A 15,701-nucleotide genomic window follows, 5' to 3' on the forward strand; every position below is an offset into this window, starting at 1 on the left:
CCCTCTGAGTCTCATAATGGCTTTGTAGCTAGTGGAATCCATGAAGGGGGGGGAATTATGAAATGGAAGCTGACTGGTTGGCATTGTCAAATGATTTGGCAGATTACCCATCTACACATCGGCTTTAAAGATAAACTGCACAACATTTCTACCAGTTGCTTCAGTCAGATTTGGGCATCAGCCAGTAGTCAATATTTTGCCCTGTGGCTCATCATGCCCATAGTATAATGGTTGACTTTAATCTGGACAAAACAGAATGGTCTTTTCTTACCTAGCCTGAAGTTACTACTCAGGTTTTTACCACTCTATATCCTTTCTGTGGAGGTTTTCCTTTTGCTTAACTTTCCTGTGACAGTTGGTGCTAACATTATATGTAAAGACAAAAAATTGGCCGTCCATTTAGACAACAGCTGGCTTTGAAATCCTTAGTTCTCTTCTGGAATGTTCCATGTTGGCAGACCCTTACTACTCTATAGAACTCTTCTCAATAATGGCTAGACTTCTGTCTTCACCCTCTTTGCAATATGTTTATCTAATTGACTGAACAAAGCACTTCTGAAGGAGCATCATCCAGTGGTCCTGGGTGGCATTGGGACAGGGTAGAGGGCAATAGAACCTGATTAGGCTCTAACCCTTAAACAAAATGTAGATCGCCAACCATTCCACTTAAAAAAAAAAATTAAAATAAATAAGTATATGCTCCACAAGCTAGCTACAAATTAGAGGTTGTTGGGAGACTGCTCCTGAATTTAGTCCTGAGGGTTACTGTTGACTTGGGTTTAAAAAAAACAAAAACTTCCCTGATTTTTATAGCTGGACTTACAGACTTTGGGATTTTGACATCTATGCACAGGTTGTTTATGATCTCTTCCTGTCACTGTTTCAATCCCCTCTCCGTAGAGTTAGAGATAAGAAGACGGGAAGATGAGTACAGATTCACAAGTAAGTTCTCTTCCCTAGTATAATACAGCACTGCTTTGCCCAGGCTCTCTTCCGTGCCCTTGTGTAAATCTCACAAGCCATCTGTTATACCGGTGCAGTCTGTAACATGTGACACCTGAATATAGCATAAGCAATATGATCACAGAAAGCATGGAAACTTGCTATGAGCCGTAATCCATATCTTTGAAAATGGCGATTCATTGTTTTCGGTGTATGCAGCGCTCTTGTAGTGTATCCCCTGTAACACTAACAGCATGTCTGCAAGCCATGTTAACACTCGCATTTGTCCTATTACGACTCTTGTATATTGGTTGTATAACTGGTACTTTTGCCTCCCTTGTAAAGGCTAAGGCCATCTAAAATGTGCATGAGGCTTGGGTAGATGTGGCAAGGGTGGTCACTCACAAGTGTAACGTCTCCATGGGGCTCATCCTTTGAGGTTTTAATGTCTGGACCCCCTTCTCCATAATGTAGAGTAGCTAGATTTGGACATAATTCATAGTTGCATTGCAGCAGAAGGCAACAGATCTGGAAACTATTTGGGAGACAGCTTGCCTAGATTTAGCCTTTTAAAGGGACTCTGCCATGCCTTCCACAATCGAACTCTAGTTCAGCAGTGCCAACTTATTGCCCATGCTACAGTGATGTGCACTGCTCACAAGGGCAACAGTGTGCTTTTCAGAGCTAGTGGCACTGCTGTTTCACCTGAGCCAAAGATCCTGTCAGGTGCTTGAGATAGAGCTGACCACTAATCATGCAATCTTCATTATACAATCTTACCATATCATGTAGTGTAAAGCCCCATACACGCACTTAACAGCCGTCTTTTATGCGGCACAATTGTTGAACAACTTTTGTTGTGAAAGAAGTTGAAACAGCTAAAGTCTTTTGCTATTGTTCAAAAAGCTGATAAGACTGATAAGAAGTCAATCCAATGGTTGGATTGACTTAGCTTTTTGAACAATAGCAAAAGACTTTAGCTGTTTCAACTTCTTTCACAACAAAAGTTGTTCAACAATTGTGCCGCATAAAAGACTGCTGTTGAGCGTGTGTATGGGGCTTTAGGGCCAACAGATTTTTGAATGCTCTGAACCATGGCTGTGAAGTCTATGCAAAAATCATCGGACTCCTCAGTTTATGAAGCCACAAGGCTACAGGTACCAAAAACTGCTGACTCCTGTACTCCAACTCTGTTTCCAATCTTGCTCTGAACAGCGCAGCTGTCAAATGACATAGCAGTGGTAATCTTGCACAATTAATATTGTATGGTTAGTGGTCATCTTTGTACTACTATATTGCTGTACCTGAAGCTATGCCTTCCTGTCTAGCTATATACAGCTGGTGATTAGAGGAGGACATAAGAAGCTGGGAAAATATGCAGTAGGAGTTTGTGTTTTCGTTTGCAAAAACATTTTTATACATTCATGTAAATCTTGTGTAATGCATAATTAAACTGCCTAAACCAGGGCTCTAAGTTTAGAGTGGCAATTTTGAGCTTTTCTGCACAGTTACATCTTTAGCTTTGAGTTGCTGTATAAGATGCAGAGATGGGAGTTCCCTTTTTATTGTGTTGTGCTCTCTCATCAGAGTTGCTGCAGATTGCTGGCATCAGTCCACATGGCAATGCTTTGGGAGCTTCGATGCAGCAGCAAGTGAACCAGCAGATGCCACAGGAGAGGCGAGGAGGGGAAGTGCTGGACTCCAATCATGATGACATCAAACTGGAGAAGAGCAATATCCTGCTGCTAGGCCCCACAGGCTCTGGTAACAAAGCTGACTGCTGCTGCAGTAACTGTAACTTGTCATGTGACACCAGTAATCTTGGCCTACATGTTCTGGGTTATTGCCTTTCATGTTAAAGCAGAATATTTTGAAATTCACCTGTGAACGTTTACACCTGCTTAAAGTGTACCAGTCAAAGCACCCTGCTTTAATACTATATACTAGTAGAGACATGAGAACAGACACTTACCCTGCCCTGTTTCATTCTGATCTGCCCTGTGAGCTTGAAAAAACTGACAGCTCTCAATTGGCTGCTTTATCAGGAAGCTCTATAGCAGTGACAGCAGTCTGCCCAAGCCCACCCCCCTCTCTGCCCATGTTCTCCCTATCTGTGCAAAAAACTGCATCACAGAGAGCAGTGCCTGTGAAGAGGAGCAGCTCGGTAAACAGATTTATCTACCCAGCTAATTGGTGTCCTGGCTAGAATTGAGGTGCGTACACACCGGCTGTAATCAGTCGCTCGACTGTGCGTATACATGTCCAACTTGTCGTTCAAACGACAAGTAGGTGGACAAGTTGGGCAGAAAATTAGGACGTGTACATACCTTTACACACTTATCTCGTCACATCTGAGCCGGGAACATACAAGGGCACTCTTCTAATGCTCTGACTGTACACAGATCAAATGTAGCAGCAGTGCTTGTCTTATCTACCGCTGCATACATTTGATGGAGAATTTTACACAGTGACACTGATCCCGAGCAGATGGTGGCCATCTTGGATTTTGGACAGGATAAACATGAAAAATTAAGAATGACGTGAGCACAGGAGAGCAACAAAAATTACAGGAATTACAGGGGGGGGGGGGGGGAAGGTAGGTACTGTACCTGGTATGTTTTGGTTAGGCATGTAACGTTAAATGTATAACATGGTGCACTGGCTTCACTTGCAGCCTACACTGGTGGGCTATACCTTCTGTCCAGGGCAGGATCACTTAGTGAAGGGAGCAGGTACATGGGAAAAGTAATTCATTTATAGTGAATTTTACTCTGGGACAAACGTATACCTTGTATGAGTAAACTTATTTTTCAGGACTAGCAGTTTCGTTGATGCAGTATGGGAGGTAGAATTTGAAGCTAAAATTACAGTCTAGTGTTGAAACACATTATCCTCATTTTGTGTAGCTAATGCAGCTATATGGGGATTCTTTGCAATATGCAGAAATGCCCAGTGTACAGATGTTAAGCATGAGAAAAGATGCAGTGTGAGCTTAGTCATGAAGAGAAAACTGTGTAAACCTAAAAACCACAAGGATTAAGAAGTTCTAAGTTTCACACATTTCAACTTTATTTTAGTAACCTACTCTGTGTGTTTATAATTATAGCTACTACTAGTTCATAGTGTTTTATGGGGCTTTGAATTTTTCTGTGATTTTCGGTTACATGCCATAGCCACTTCCCAGTACAGCGTGTCCCTTTGTACACCACTGACATTAATTTGCTGTTGCAGGTAAAACGCTGCTTGCACAGACTCTCGCTAAATGCTTGGATGTGCCGTTTGCGATATGTGATTGTACCACGCTCACTCAAGCTGGATATGTCGGAGAAGACATAGAGTCGGTGGTGGCCAAACTGGTTCAGGATGCCAATTATAATGTGGAGAAGGCTCAGCAAGGTACATCCCATAACCTCGACTTTTTATGTCACTACTGGTATCTGCTAAATTTTTGCATGTAAAATGACTATGCCTAATAATCCATTCGGTTTCCAGTCCCTTAACCTATACTTACACCACTGAAACGGAATCTGAATTGAAAATAAACTGATTTGTATGTGTAGTACATCTAAGACATTAAACATTTGCAGCAGAGATGGGAGTCTAATGCTGGGAATACACTGTTCGTTTGAGCCGTTTAGCTGGCTCGATAATTTCCGACATGTCCGATCTCCCACTCGATCGTTTCGCCACTCGATTCGGCATTGAACACAATGGAAAAAGATGAGAAAAACCAGCTGAAGATGAGAATCGCCTGTGGAATCAAGCAGGGAATCGATCGGCAAAATCGAGCCGTGTATGCCCAGCATTATATTGTTTTCAGTACAGAAAGAGTTAAACTCTAGTTATCTTACAAAAATAATTTAAATGGGCAAATATATCCTTAAAGAGGCAGTTTAGGGGCTGTCTGAATAACCTAGCAGGATCACACTGCTACTAATCCAGCCATCTCTTCTGTGTGGCTTCCTCTCTAAGCAGCAATTCCTGAGAACCCAACCTCTCATCCATCTTGCCAATTGGGCAACAGATTGGAAGAGGTGGACTTGGAAAGGTCTTGTTCTCGGGATTTGCCTCTTTGAGAATAGGCCATGCTCGAACAGATGTCAGGTGAGTGACAAGACTGCCTGGCGCTCCTTGGTCTTAATGCACTTATAAGATTACCTTAAAGTGCATCCGAGATGAAAAACTATAACACAAGTAACTTGTCTATATATGTTATCTAAAGTTTAGATGGTTTACACAGCAGATCTGGCTGCATACAGCTTCAACAGTTTATGATGATTTATTCCTGTAATAATACAATGAAAGCGGCCATGTTTGGTTTGTCATCATTACACAGGTAATCTGAAACTGCGCATCCACCCCTCAGCCTGTGAAAAATTCACTAATTCCCCCCCTCCCCCCCCCCCCCCCCCCCCCGGACATTTCTGGCTAGTAACCTCCTCCTGCCCAGACTGAGCTCCCATAAGCCCTTGCTGCATGGGTCTGAGTGCCTTGGCGTTTTGGAAAAGCTGTAGGCGATGCTTGTTTAGTTTATAGGAAATTAGAGTATTAAAACAAAGTATTTGGCTTGAGGAATGCCCTATAAACTATATGTAAGGAACACAATTATGCAGTGAATAAAAGTTCATCTCTGATCCACTTTACCCTTGGCCAGCAGCCACAAGAGACATCAGTCTGTATTGGCAATCGTAGGTGGTTCCAAATAATGGCTAGTGGTGATCTCTGCCTCCCCAGGGGGTAGCACGTACTACAAAGCTGAGGACATGCTGTGGGGTAAACTAGAAAGCTATAATACATTCTGGGAGTGCTGAAAAATCAGGTAATGCGCTAAAAACCTGGGAATCTAAACTATTGCACTGTATTTGACACTTGTGACACATCCCCCTTTTGGGGGGGGGGGGGGGTTTACTACTTTCCCCATTTACCTTCAGCTAACGGCCACTTGTCGTGTTTGCCCCAAAGCGATATGGTTCCAGTTCTAACATTACAGCCTTTTCGGTTCCAGTGCTGTTTGAGACCTATGGGAGAAAAGCGGTTTACACATGTTGTTTAAAGAGACACTGAAGCGAAAAAAAAAATGATATAGTGAATTGGTTGTGTACTATGAATAATTACTAGATGATTAGCAGCAAAGAAAATATTCTCATACTTTTATTTTCAGGTATATAGTGTTTTTCTAACATTGCATTATTCTATAATATGTGCACATTACACAACACTCAGCATTCAAAATGAGTCTTTCAGAGCAGTCTGAAGTAATGACCTCTCCTCTAGCAGAGGAAAAGTAAATAGTCCAGGAACAGTTGAGATAATAAAAGTCAGATAACAGCCCTCTCCACGACTAACTTAGTCGGAGAGCTTAATGGCTTGTTTGCATAGAGATAACTGGAGTTTCTCAACTCTTCCTGTACTGGAAACAATTACACTGATGTATCTGATCTTAATGTTTTATTTCTTAGCTGTGCTACACATACAAATCATATCATCATTTTTTTTCGCTTCAGTGTCTCTTTAAGTAGCTAACTGTTGATGCTGGGGACCATGGGAGATCAAGTCTTGTTGCCCACCAGGCAGTTGGTGCAGGAGGCAGCATCAGCCCCCTTCCATTTGTCTTGGAGTGGTGAAGAGGGGGTAAATGTCAGGATATTACAGGTAATAGTGGGTGGAAGGATCTGGCCCTTGAAGGACGTGTGTGTGTGTGTGGTTTTTTTCATTTGTAGGGCCCTGGAGACTTTCTTGACCTTGCTACTGGGTCCAACTTTAGTATTGGGGTGTATGCATGTCTATTTGACACAATGGGCATGAGTCCCAAAGCTTTTTCACCAGTTTTCCTCTTTACCTTATCTATGTTGCATTTGTTTAGCTCCCAAAGAGCTAAAATTTACTTCAATGCAATATTACATTTACCTTAATCTGGAACCACTTTCTTTGAGTGATTATTTTGCTTGTAAATGTGCTGAAAGGGTATTTTTATCTCTTAGGTGATAAGTAATTTATGAGAAGTTTTGAGAATAGAGCCCAATGGTTTTTTGCTTTCTCTAGGAAGCATTCATAGACTGCCGCTCAGCAATATTTTCTTCCAGTCTGGGAATAGCACTCTCCTCCTCAGGCATTACTAGGTGTCTAACGAGGTCCAGATACTTGATATTTTCCAGCTAAATGTCTGTGACAATACTACACATGCTTCATGTTGCAGGTATTGTGTTTCTGGATGAGGTTGACAAAATTGGCAGCGTTCCTGGAATTCACCAGCTGAGGGATGTGGGAGGAGAAGGCGTACAGCAGGTATGATTATACAGTTCTTCATGTGACTTCTAAAGGAATTTTTATTACCATCCCTTTCTAGCAAAAGGATTAGTTACGTAATTCCATGACTTTGCTTTCTCTCAGGGCTTGCTGAAGCTGCTGGAAGGAACCGTTGTAAATGTCCCAGAAAAAAATTCCAGGAAACTGCGAGGGGAAACCGTACAAGTTGACACAACAAACATACTATTTGTAGCTTCAGGAGCTTTCAGTGGCTTGGACCGGATAATAAGCAGGAGAAAGAATGAGAAGGTACACTTTGATAATAGCCGATTGCCCATACGCAAATGTTTTTTTTCTCCAGCACATTCGATCACTGTGATCGAGTCCGCTGGAGATCAATGCCCCAACTTGGCCTTTCGATCAATTTCTGTCAAATTATGGATTGTTCTGGACAGATCTAGCTCTAAAGGTGGTGGTGGGGTGGTCCCTCAATTGCTTAGGTCCACATAGCTGCTGACAGGCTCCTGCAGAGCACTTGTGGCAGCGAAGCAATCACACCTGTTCTCCATGACTTACGGCATGGTGCATGAGTAAGTACGTGCAGCAAGGTCACGGAGAATGGCTGCAAGGGAGAGCAAGACGTGCTAATAATTATGATTACAAACAGCTGTTTTATGCAACGCAAATTTTTTTCTTTTAGGTTCAGAAGAATGTCTGTACAGTCAAATTTTAATCTGTTTTTTTCCCCTCCCTGCAGTACCTGGGATTTGGCATACCCTCCAACTTGGGTAAAGGGCGTCGGGCAGCTGCAGCAGCGGACCTAGCAAATGCCAGTGCTGAAACGAGTGCAGTACAGGACATTGAGGAGAAGGACCGGTTATTGAGACATGTGGAGGCCAGAGACCTCATAGAGTTTGGCATGATCCCAGAGTTTGTGGGACGTCTGCCTGTGGTGGTGCCTCTTCACAGCCTCGACGAGCCGACTCTAGTGCGCATCCTCACAGAACCACGAAATGCTGTTGTTCCACAATACCAAGCCCTGTTCAGCATGGATAAGGTTTGTGTGTGTGTGGTTTCCCCCACAGAACTTATGGCATTTGCAGAGTTTTTGCACAGCAGTAGCAACTCTGAACCTCGGGGCGCAGTCTTCTACACTTCCTGCAGTTTCCAGCATGCATACACGGCACCAAGTGTTGCATGGGGTTCCAAGCACACTTTGAAAGCCGTACAGAAAAGACGCAGGGAGCTGCAGGAAGTATAGTAGATGGCGCACAGAGGTTCAGTAAGTTTCTGCTGTGCACTGCTTTACCCTGGTGTGTGGGGGTGTTAATTTAGCTGTGTTAATTTAGCGCCAGTTTGGCTTCTCAAGCAGCTGACAAGTTGACACGTATCTGGTATCCGGCAATCCCCCACCTGTGCTGGATATTAAGGGTCTTACTGCAGATGTTTTAGTTTCAGTGCATGGCAGATGCAATGGTAAGGGTGTATGTGCAGGGTCTGGTAAAAGGGGTGCTGTGCTGCTGAGGACATGTGCACGCCAACATACACCCTAATAGGAATTATGGCTACAGCGGTGCTCAGTAATTTGGGTGCCCGCAAAAAACTGGGCCCAAAGTACGATAAAAAAGGCGCAATTCAACCGCCAGCAATGGCTGGAAGCCGAATTTCAAGTTATCTTCACTGTGCGGTGCCTTGGAGGGGAAACTGTAAGTAATGCCGCCAGGAAATTTGCCACAGCAGTGTGAACCGATTTTCGTCTTCGCCCTGCGCCCAAATTTTCCAGAAGGCTTCTTTTTAAATGTTTGAGTACATGCGTCTAATGTCTCCTACCAGGGATGAAATCAGCAAAACCTTTTAAGCATTCAGGGTGAATGAACTATACTGAAGGCAAATCTGGTCTACAGCTTTCTAGGTATGATGTGTTTGATAATTGAAATGTCTCCCTGCATTACATCTCATGGAAGGAAATTTGACACTGTTGGACTTGCACTGGGTGTTGTAACTTTGACTGATATTGTACTCTATTAATACAATTTTTGTTTTGCAGTGTGAGCTAAATGTCACTGAAGGGGCTTTGAGAGCTATTGCTAAACTGGCTCTGGACAGAAAAACTGGTGCTAGAGGCCTTCGGTCAATCATGGTGAGTTTCTCTGATGGCACTAGTGGCCTAGCGATGTAACCGTTTCATTGTAATGTGGCATTCCGCACTGCAATGCACCACCTATGCGACGTTGCTTGTGACACGACAAACAGCATGAAGTTTTCGTTCAAAATGGATGCTTTCTGTAATGACAACACTAGTATCAAGATCAGATGCAGGCTTTTCAACCCTCCAAAGCTAATTGCCAAAACCAAGGTTAAAGAGATTCAGCGCAACTTCCTGTTTGCTGATGGCTGTGCACTCAATGCTGCCACAGAGGCCCAGATGCAGCAGAATGAATCTTTTTCACTGCCTGCAGAAATGTCAGCCTCCCAGCCAGTACAGAGAATACAGAGGGCTTATATCAGTCAGCACCAGGGGAGATGTATTCAGTCAACTGTCACTTCCGAAGGAGAAATCCTGAAGTCCGTTGACAAATTTACATACCTTGGCAGCACTCTCTAGATCTGTAAATATTGAGATGGACACCCACATCGCCAAAGCAAGCTCTGCATTTGGATGGCAGTGGAAGAGCTAATGTACTGCTGCACATATTTTTATTTTCAAAACCTCTGTTTGGAAGAGCAAAAGAAAGTAAACCTATACAAACATAAGCAATAAGAGAAACCGTAACCAAGAATTGAACTTCATCCCAATCAGTAGCTGATACCCCTTTCCCATGAGAAATCTTTTCTTTTTTTCTCAAACTTATCAAGGGGGCTCTGTATGGCTGATATTGTGGTGGAACCCCTCCCACAGTGTGATGTCAGTGACTCACAGCACTGAGGTGCTGACATCACACTGGGAGCCTTGTTGCATTGTGGGACATAACTGCTGTTTCCAACTGTCAAAAAGGGAAGCAGCCGCTACTTCCACAGACATCACCTGCCAGCAGTGTAAAAAAAACAAAAAAAGTCGCCATGTGATAAATGTCAGAAAGTAAATCAGGCACAGGAGAGATTTTTACAATGGGCAAACACTGACTAAATCCTTTATACATAATTATTGTAAAAATTAAGCACTTTTTTCATTAAGTTTTTCACTGGAGTTCCTCCTTTTAAAGAGGAACTGTCGCGAGACTCTTAAAATTTTAAACCCATACAAATAAGTACAATTCTTCCAGAGTAAAATTAGCCATATGTTACTTTTCTCCTATGTTGCTGTCACTTGCAGTAGGTAGCAGAAATCTGAAAGAACAGACAGGATTTGGGTTAGTCCATCTCCCCATGGGGGATTCTCAGCATGGCCTTTATTCTTTATAAAGACTCTCTCAAAAAATGTATACAATGATGCTGGCCAGCATCCCTGTTTGCTGCGCACCTTTTTTTGGCAGTTGGACTGCCATTCACTAAGTGCTTTTAAAAATAAAAACCCTGAGAACTTCCTTGGAAATACATTATAAAGTTGTTGTTTTTTTTTTTTTTGTTTGTTTTGTTTGAATAGCATCAGATTCTATTGGGAATGAACAGAGCTTCTTAAAAGGGGGGAAAAATATATATATATTTGGTCCTTATCTAATATTTTTTTTTTTTATATTATAATTAGGAAAAACTGCTTCTTGAACCAATGTTTGAGGTTCCAAACTCTGATATCATTTGTGTGGAGCTGGACCAGGATGTGGTAGAAGGGAAGAAAGAGCCTAGTTATGTACGGTAAGTCTGTGTACACAACAAAAGCTCAGACTGGTCTCACAAATTAAACTGGTGACATGAATAGCATGGTTTACCTCATTACAAAGGTGCATGTCAGAGGTTTGAATATAAATGATTCTAAGTCAACTCTTGAAGTTGATATGTTCAAACACGTTTTCTGCTTACTTAAAGGGAACCTAAACTAAGAGGGATATGGATATTTACTTTTTAAACAATACCAGTTGCTTGACTCCTGCTGATCAACTTGCTACAGTAGTATCTGGATATCACACCTGAAACAGGCATGCAGCTAATCCAGTCTGACTTCAGTCAGAGAACCTGATCTGCATGCTTGTTGAGGGGCTGTGGCTAAACATATTAGAAACACAGGATCAGCAGGAGAGTCGGGCAACTGGTATCCTTATTAATAGGGAAAAATCCATATCCTTCTCAGTTTGGCCTAGTGCACACCGGAGCGTTTCCGCTGCGGTTTGCGATCCGCTTGCGGGTGCGGATCCGCTAGGGTAATGTATTTCAATGGGCTGGTGCACACCAGAGCGGGAGGCGTTTTGCAGAAACGCATACTCCCGGGCTGCTGCAGATTTTTAATTGCGGATGCGTTTCTGCCTCAATGTTATGTATAGGAAAAACGCAAACCGCTCTGAAAAAACGGCACTTCAGAGCGGTTTGCCAGGCGGTTTTTGTTACAGTAGCTGTTCAGTAACAGCTTTACTGTAACAATATATGAAATCTACTACACCAAAAATGCTTCACAAAACCGCAAAATGCTAGCAGAAACGCTACAGAAAAAGAAAAAGCGTTTCAAAATCTGCTAGCATTTTGCGGATCTGCTAGCGTTTTTGGTGTGCACCAAGCCTATAGGTTCCCTTTAAAGAGAAACAATGACCAAGAATTGAACTTCATCCCAATCAGTAGCTGATACCCCCTTTTACATGAGAAATCTATTCCTTTTCACAAACAGACCATCAGGGGGCTCTGTATGGCTGATATTGTGGTGAAACCCCTCCCACAAACTGAGGCCCATGATCCTGGCAGTTTCCTGTCTGTGAACCTTGTTGCATTGTGGGAAATGGCTGTTTACAGCAGTTTCCAATTGCCAAAAAAAGCAAGCAGCAGCTACATCACCTTCCAGCAGTAAAAATGTCACCATGTGATAAATGTCAGAATGTAAATTAGTGATTTTAAAAGATTTTACAATAGGCAAACACTGACTAAATAAATTATACATAATTGTAAAAAAAATGTGTGTTTAAAGGACACATCCAAGCTACATAAAAAGAAAAAAAAAAATCTACCCGGGGCTTCCTCCAACCCCTTGCAGCTGTCCTATGCCTTTGCTGCAGCTCCGCTCCCCGTCGGTGGCCCGGGGTCCCCTCCAGTGCAAGATGCTTGCGGCTTTGAGTCGTGCTGACTTCATCTGGATTGTACTGCACGCGCGCGCAGTACAGTCCAGATGACGTCAGTGCGACCCCATGAGCCAGTCCTCAAGGGCCATGTCCATGCCAGCATTTAGAATGGCATTGGATACGGAGAATAGTATTTTACGTGATGTACCGCACCTTTACTGATTCAGTCCCAATAATTCAAGCTGTGTGAAAATGTGAGAACCTTTGCCCTTGAGGACTGGAGTTGGACTTCCCCCGTTGTATGGGCTCAGATCTATGTCCTAAAGACAAGGGCCTCAATTCACTAAGCTTATCTCCCGTCTTTAATAACGTTTCTAGAGTTGTTACCATGGCGATAAAGCATGTAGTATTCAGGAAACATTTTACCTCAGGCAAACCTAAAGTTAACTCTTCTGTCTTTAAGTTAACTCTCCAATCCTTAAAATAACTCCAGAGTTAGACAGGCTGTTAACTGCGTGTGAAAATAACTACAGAGGAGGTAACTTAAAGAGGATCTGTAACATGAAAAGATCCCCTGGGGGGTACTCACCTCGGGTGGGGGAATCCTCCGGATCCTAATGAGGCTTCCCACGCCGTCCTCCATCCGTCGGGTCTCGCTGCAGCCCTCCGTGGAGTCCGTGCAGCGGTGACGTCAATATTTACCTTCCTGGCTAAAGAGCAGGCGCTCTGATGGCTGTCGGCTCCGAACTACACGGAAATACCCGATCGCCGTCGGATCTGCTCTACTGCGCAAGTTTCCTGCGCAGTAGAGCGGACCCGAATGAGATCGGGTATTTCCGTATAGTTCGGAACGGAAAGCCGCCACAGCGCCCCCGCTGGAGCCAGCAAAGGTAAATATTGAACTGACAGTCGACACAGTCGCCGGCTGTTCGGAGGGCTGCGGCGAGACCCCCGTGGGACAGAGGACGGCGTGGGAAGCCTCATTAGGATCCGGAGGCTTCCCCCACCCGAGGTGAGTACCCCCCAGGGGATCTTTTTAATGTTACAGAGTCTCTTTAAGGAATGAAGAGATAAGATAATTCTTACTGTGTAGAGGTAGTTTTTTTTTTTTGTTTTTTTTTTATGCCAAATAGAATGACTGTGTATTTTCTCTTTTTTACAGAGCCCAGAATAAGGAGTCACCAGAAGATGATTATGACTCTGGGGTTGAGGAAGATGGCTGGTCTCGCCAGGCTGATGCAGCAAACAATTAGACTGTCTAGATTACTACACTTCTCAGTGTTACAGCTGCATTTTCCCATCCGAAACAACTTTCACTATGCTAAACACCACTGGTTCATGACCTGGAAACTCTCTGGGAGAACTATATTAAGCTGATGCGATTTATGAACCTTAAATTTCTACAGTAGAGACGTGTTTATACTGCTAATCAACAGTGTATATTGGGATTTTTTTTTTTTTTAAAGAAATACTTCAACTGTTCTTAAATTTGCATTTACTAACCTTTTTTGTCAATTTTACGATTATGTATAGAAACCTTGCGTAGGCAGAGCACTGCTGGAACATATTACTTTTGGTCTGTGCAGAGGCTTCCTCACTTATACTCACTGAGGCTTTCTGTATTTTTTTTGTTTTCCTGTTTTTAGGTTTTAATGTCAGTTGGTCTAGCACAGAGGAGAAACTGGAATAGATTGCCACAGATTTTAGGGTTATTGTCATTTTATTTTTAAACCTGTTGCCAGTTGGGCTTGGCAACTAAAGACTTCTACTCAGGCACTACTCAGCATGCACAAGGCACTAACACTAGTTGTGTCGCACACAGATTAATTGTAATGAGGGTGTGTTTGCTTGTTCTCTGCTCACACCTTTATGTGCAGAGCTGTACTTTCTATTCACTAAACCTCATGGACCTGGTCTTGGCAAATGCCTGGTGCCAGCTAAGTTGCACGTCCAACTTTTCTGCTGGTACTCTACTCATGGATTGGAAGCTTGGGATCCCTGCCTCTTGGTTCTGTAAATGTTTCACCTTGTCATATTGGAAGGTAATAAACCTGCTATGAACTGTACAGGGTAGCCCAGAGGAGTGTCTACTGCCAGTATCTATTTGAATGTGTCCTTTTTTCTTTTTGTTGGGCTGATCTAAAACCTTCAGGAAAATTACTGATAATTCTATAACCACTTCCTCTACTAGTAGTCTCTGGCCCCTTAAGGACCTACATTTTTGTTTTGTTTTTGTGGGGGGAGGGGCTCACAGATGTTACAACCCCACAGACCAGTCTCTCACTGCTCTCCTGTTGCCACAGCCCACTTGCTCTGCTGTCGGTATGACAACAGAGCTCCATGAGCCAGTCAGTAGCTGATTATAATTGGCTCCTGACTCCCGTGGTGAGTGAAATTAAATTGGCTCCTGACTGACTCATGGAGCTCTTGTCATATTGACAGCAGAACAAGTGGGCTGCGGCAACAGGAAAGTAGTTGGAGCGTGCAGCGCAGTAATTGAAATCTATGCCCTGGCAGGGATAATGGGTCCTAAACACTGCCTTCCTTTTCAATTACCAAGGAAAGCTGAAACGTCTAGATTGTTAGCCTATCTTCATCCATCTCGTATTCGTCAGCTTCTTTATGTACAGAATTGGAAGTAAAGTGAATGGTGGTAAATCCTGAAATGAGAGCACATTACTTTTAAGACCTGGATGTAGACATTGTGTGGAGAAACCGTAATTATGTGGTCATGGATCAGGCTTGTCAGTGTGAAGAAACATGGGATTGGCAATCTAGAGGCAGCCACTGGCAGGGCTTACCTGGCTATTAGTGAAACGCCATTGTCTTTCCCAACAAATGTTAAAATGCCCCTTGTATCTACCTGAAAGTGCTTCCGCTGAGCACTTAACCAGTTTTACCTCCAGAAACTCTGACTGCAAGACCTCCAATAAAGGAATTTTCCCAGTTACTAACTACAAAGTCAATTCCTGTGTATCATGCTGCAGACCCCACAATAAGGATAGTATTAAACAGTGTTTTAAGTTATACAAGAAAAGATTGTCTACTGTATTAGGGGTTTTCTTCAGATTTTTTTTTTTTTTTTTTTTTTTAGCTTTTCATCAAAGTAACTTAAAGGGATACTGTAGGGGGTCGGGGGAAAATGAGTTGAAGTTACCCTGGGCTTCTAATGGTCCCCCGCAGGCATCCTGTGCCTGCGCAGCCACTCACCGATGCTCCGGCCCCGCCTCCAGTTCACTTCTGGAATTTCTGACTTTAAAGTCAGAAAACCACTGCGCCTGCATTGCCGTGTCCTCGCTCCTGCTGATGGCCCCAGGAGCATACTGTGGAGTCCAAAGACCATACTGGACTTGTGCAATACACTCCTGGTGACAT

General features: G+C 43.2%; 1 protein-coding gene across 2 annotated transcripts in view; it reads left to right on the top strand.

Annotated features, from left to right (window-relative positions):
• CLPX (caseinolytic mitochondrial matrix peptidase chaperone subunit X) overlaps positions 1–15,433 on the top strand; it is a 54,317-nt gene extending 38,884 nt beyond the window's left edge. Inside the window, exons 6-14 of one of the 2 annotated variants that reach the window (XM_068274983.1) lie at positions 901–942; positions 2,530–2,706; positions 4,174–4,338; positions 7,139–7,227; positions 7,333–7,497; positions 7,946–8,245; positions 9,236–9,328; positions 10,874–10,980; positions 13,489–15,433. In XM_068274983.1, coding sequence (XP_068131084.1) covers positions 901–942; positions 2,530–2,706; positions 4,174–4,338; positions 7,139–7,227; positions 7,333–7,497; positions 7,946–8,245; positions 9,236–9,328; positions 10,874–10,980; positions 13,489–13,579 — 1,229 coding nt within the window. In that variant the 3' untranslated portion in view covers positions 13,580–15,433. The remainder of the gene's footprint in view (positions 1–900; positions 943–2,529; positions 2,707–4,173; positions 4,339–7,138; positions 7,228–7,332; positions 7,498–7,945; positions 8,246–9,235; positions 9,329–10,873; positions 10,981–13,488) is intronic. The other variant, XM_068274984.1, reaches the window with a different exon arrangement.
• Positions 15,434–15,701: the final 268 nt, after the last annotated feature.

The sequence above is a fragment of the Hyperolius riggenbachi genome, chromosome 3 (genome assembly GCF_040937935.1).
Source record: "Hyperolius riggenbachi isolate aHypRig1 chromosome 3, aHypRig1.pri, whole genome shotgun sequence".
NCBI lineage: Eukaryota > Metazoa > Chordata > Amphibia > Anura > Hyperoliidae > Hyperolius > Hyperolius riggenbachi.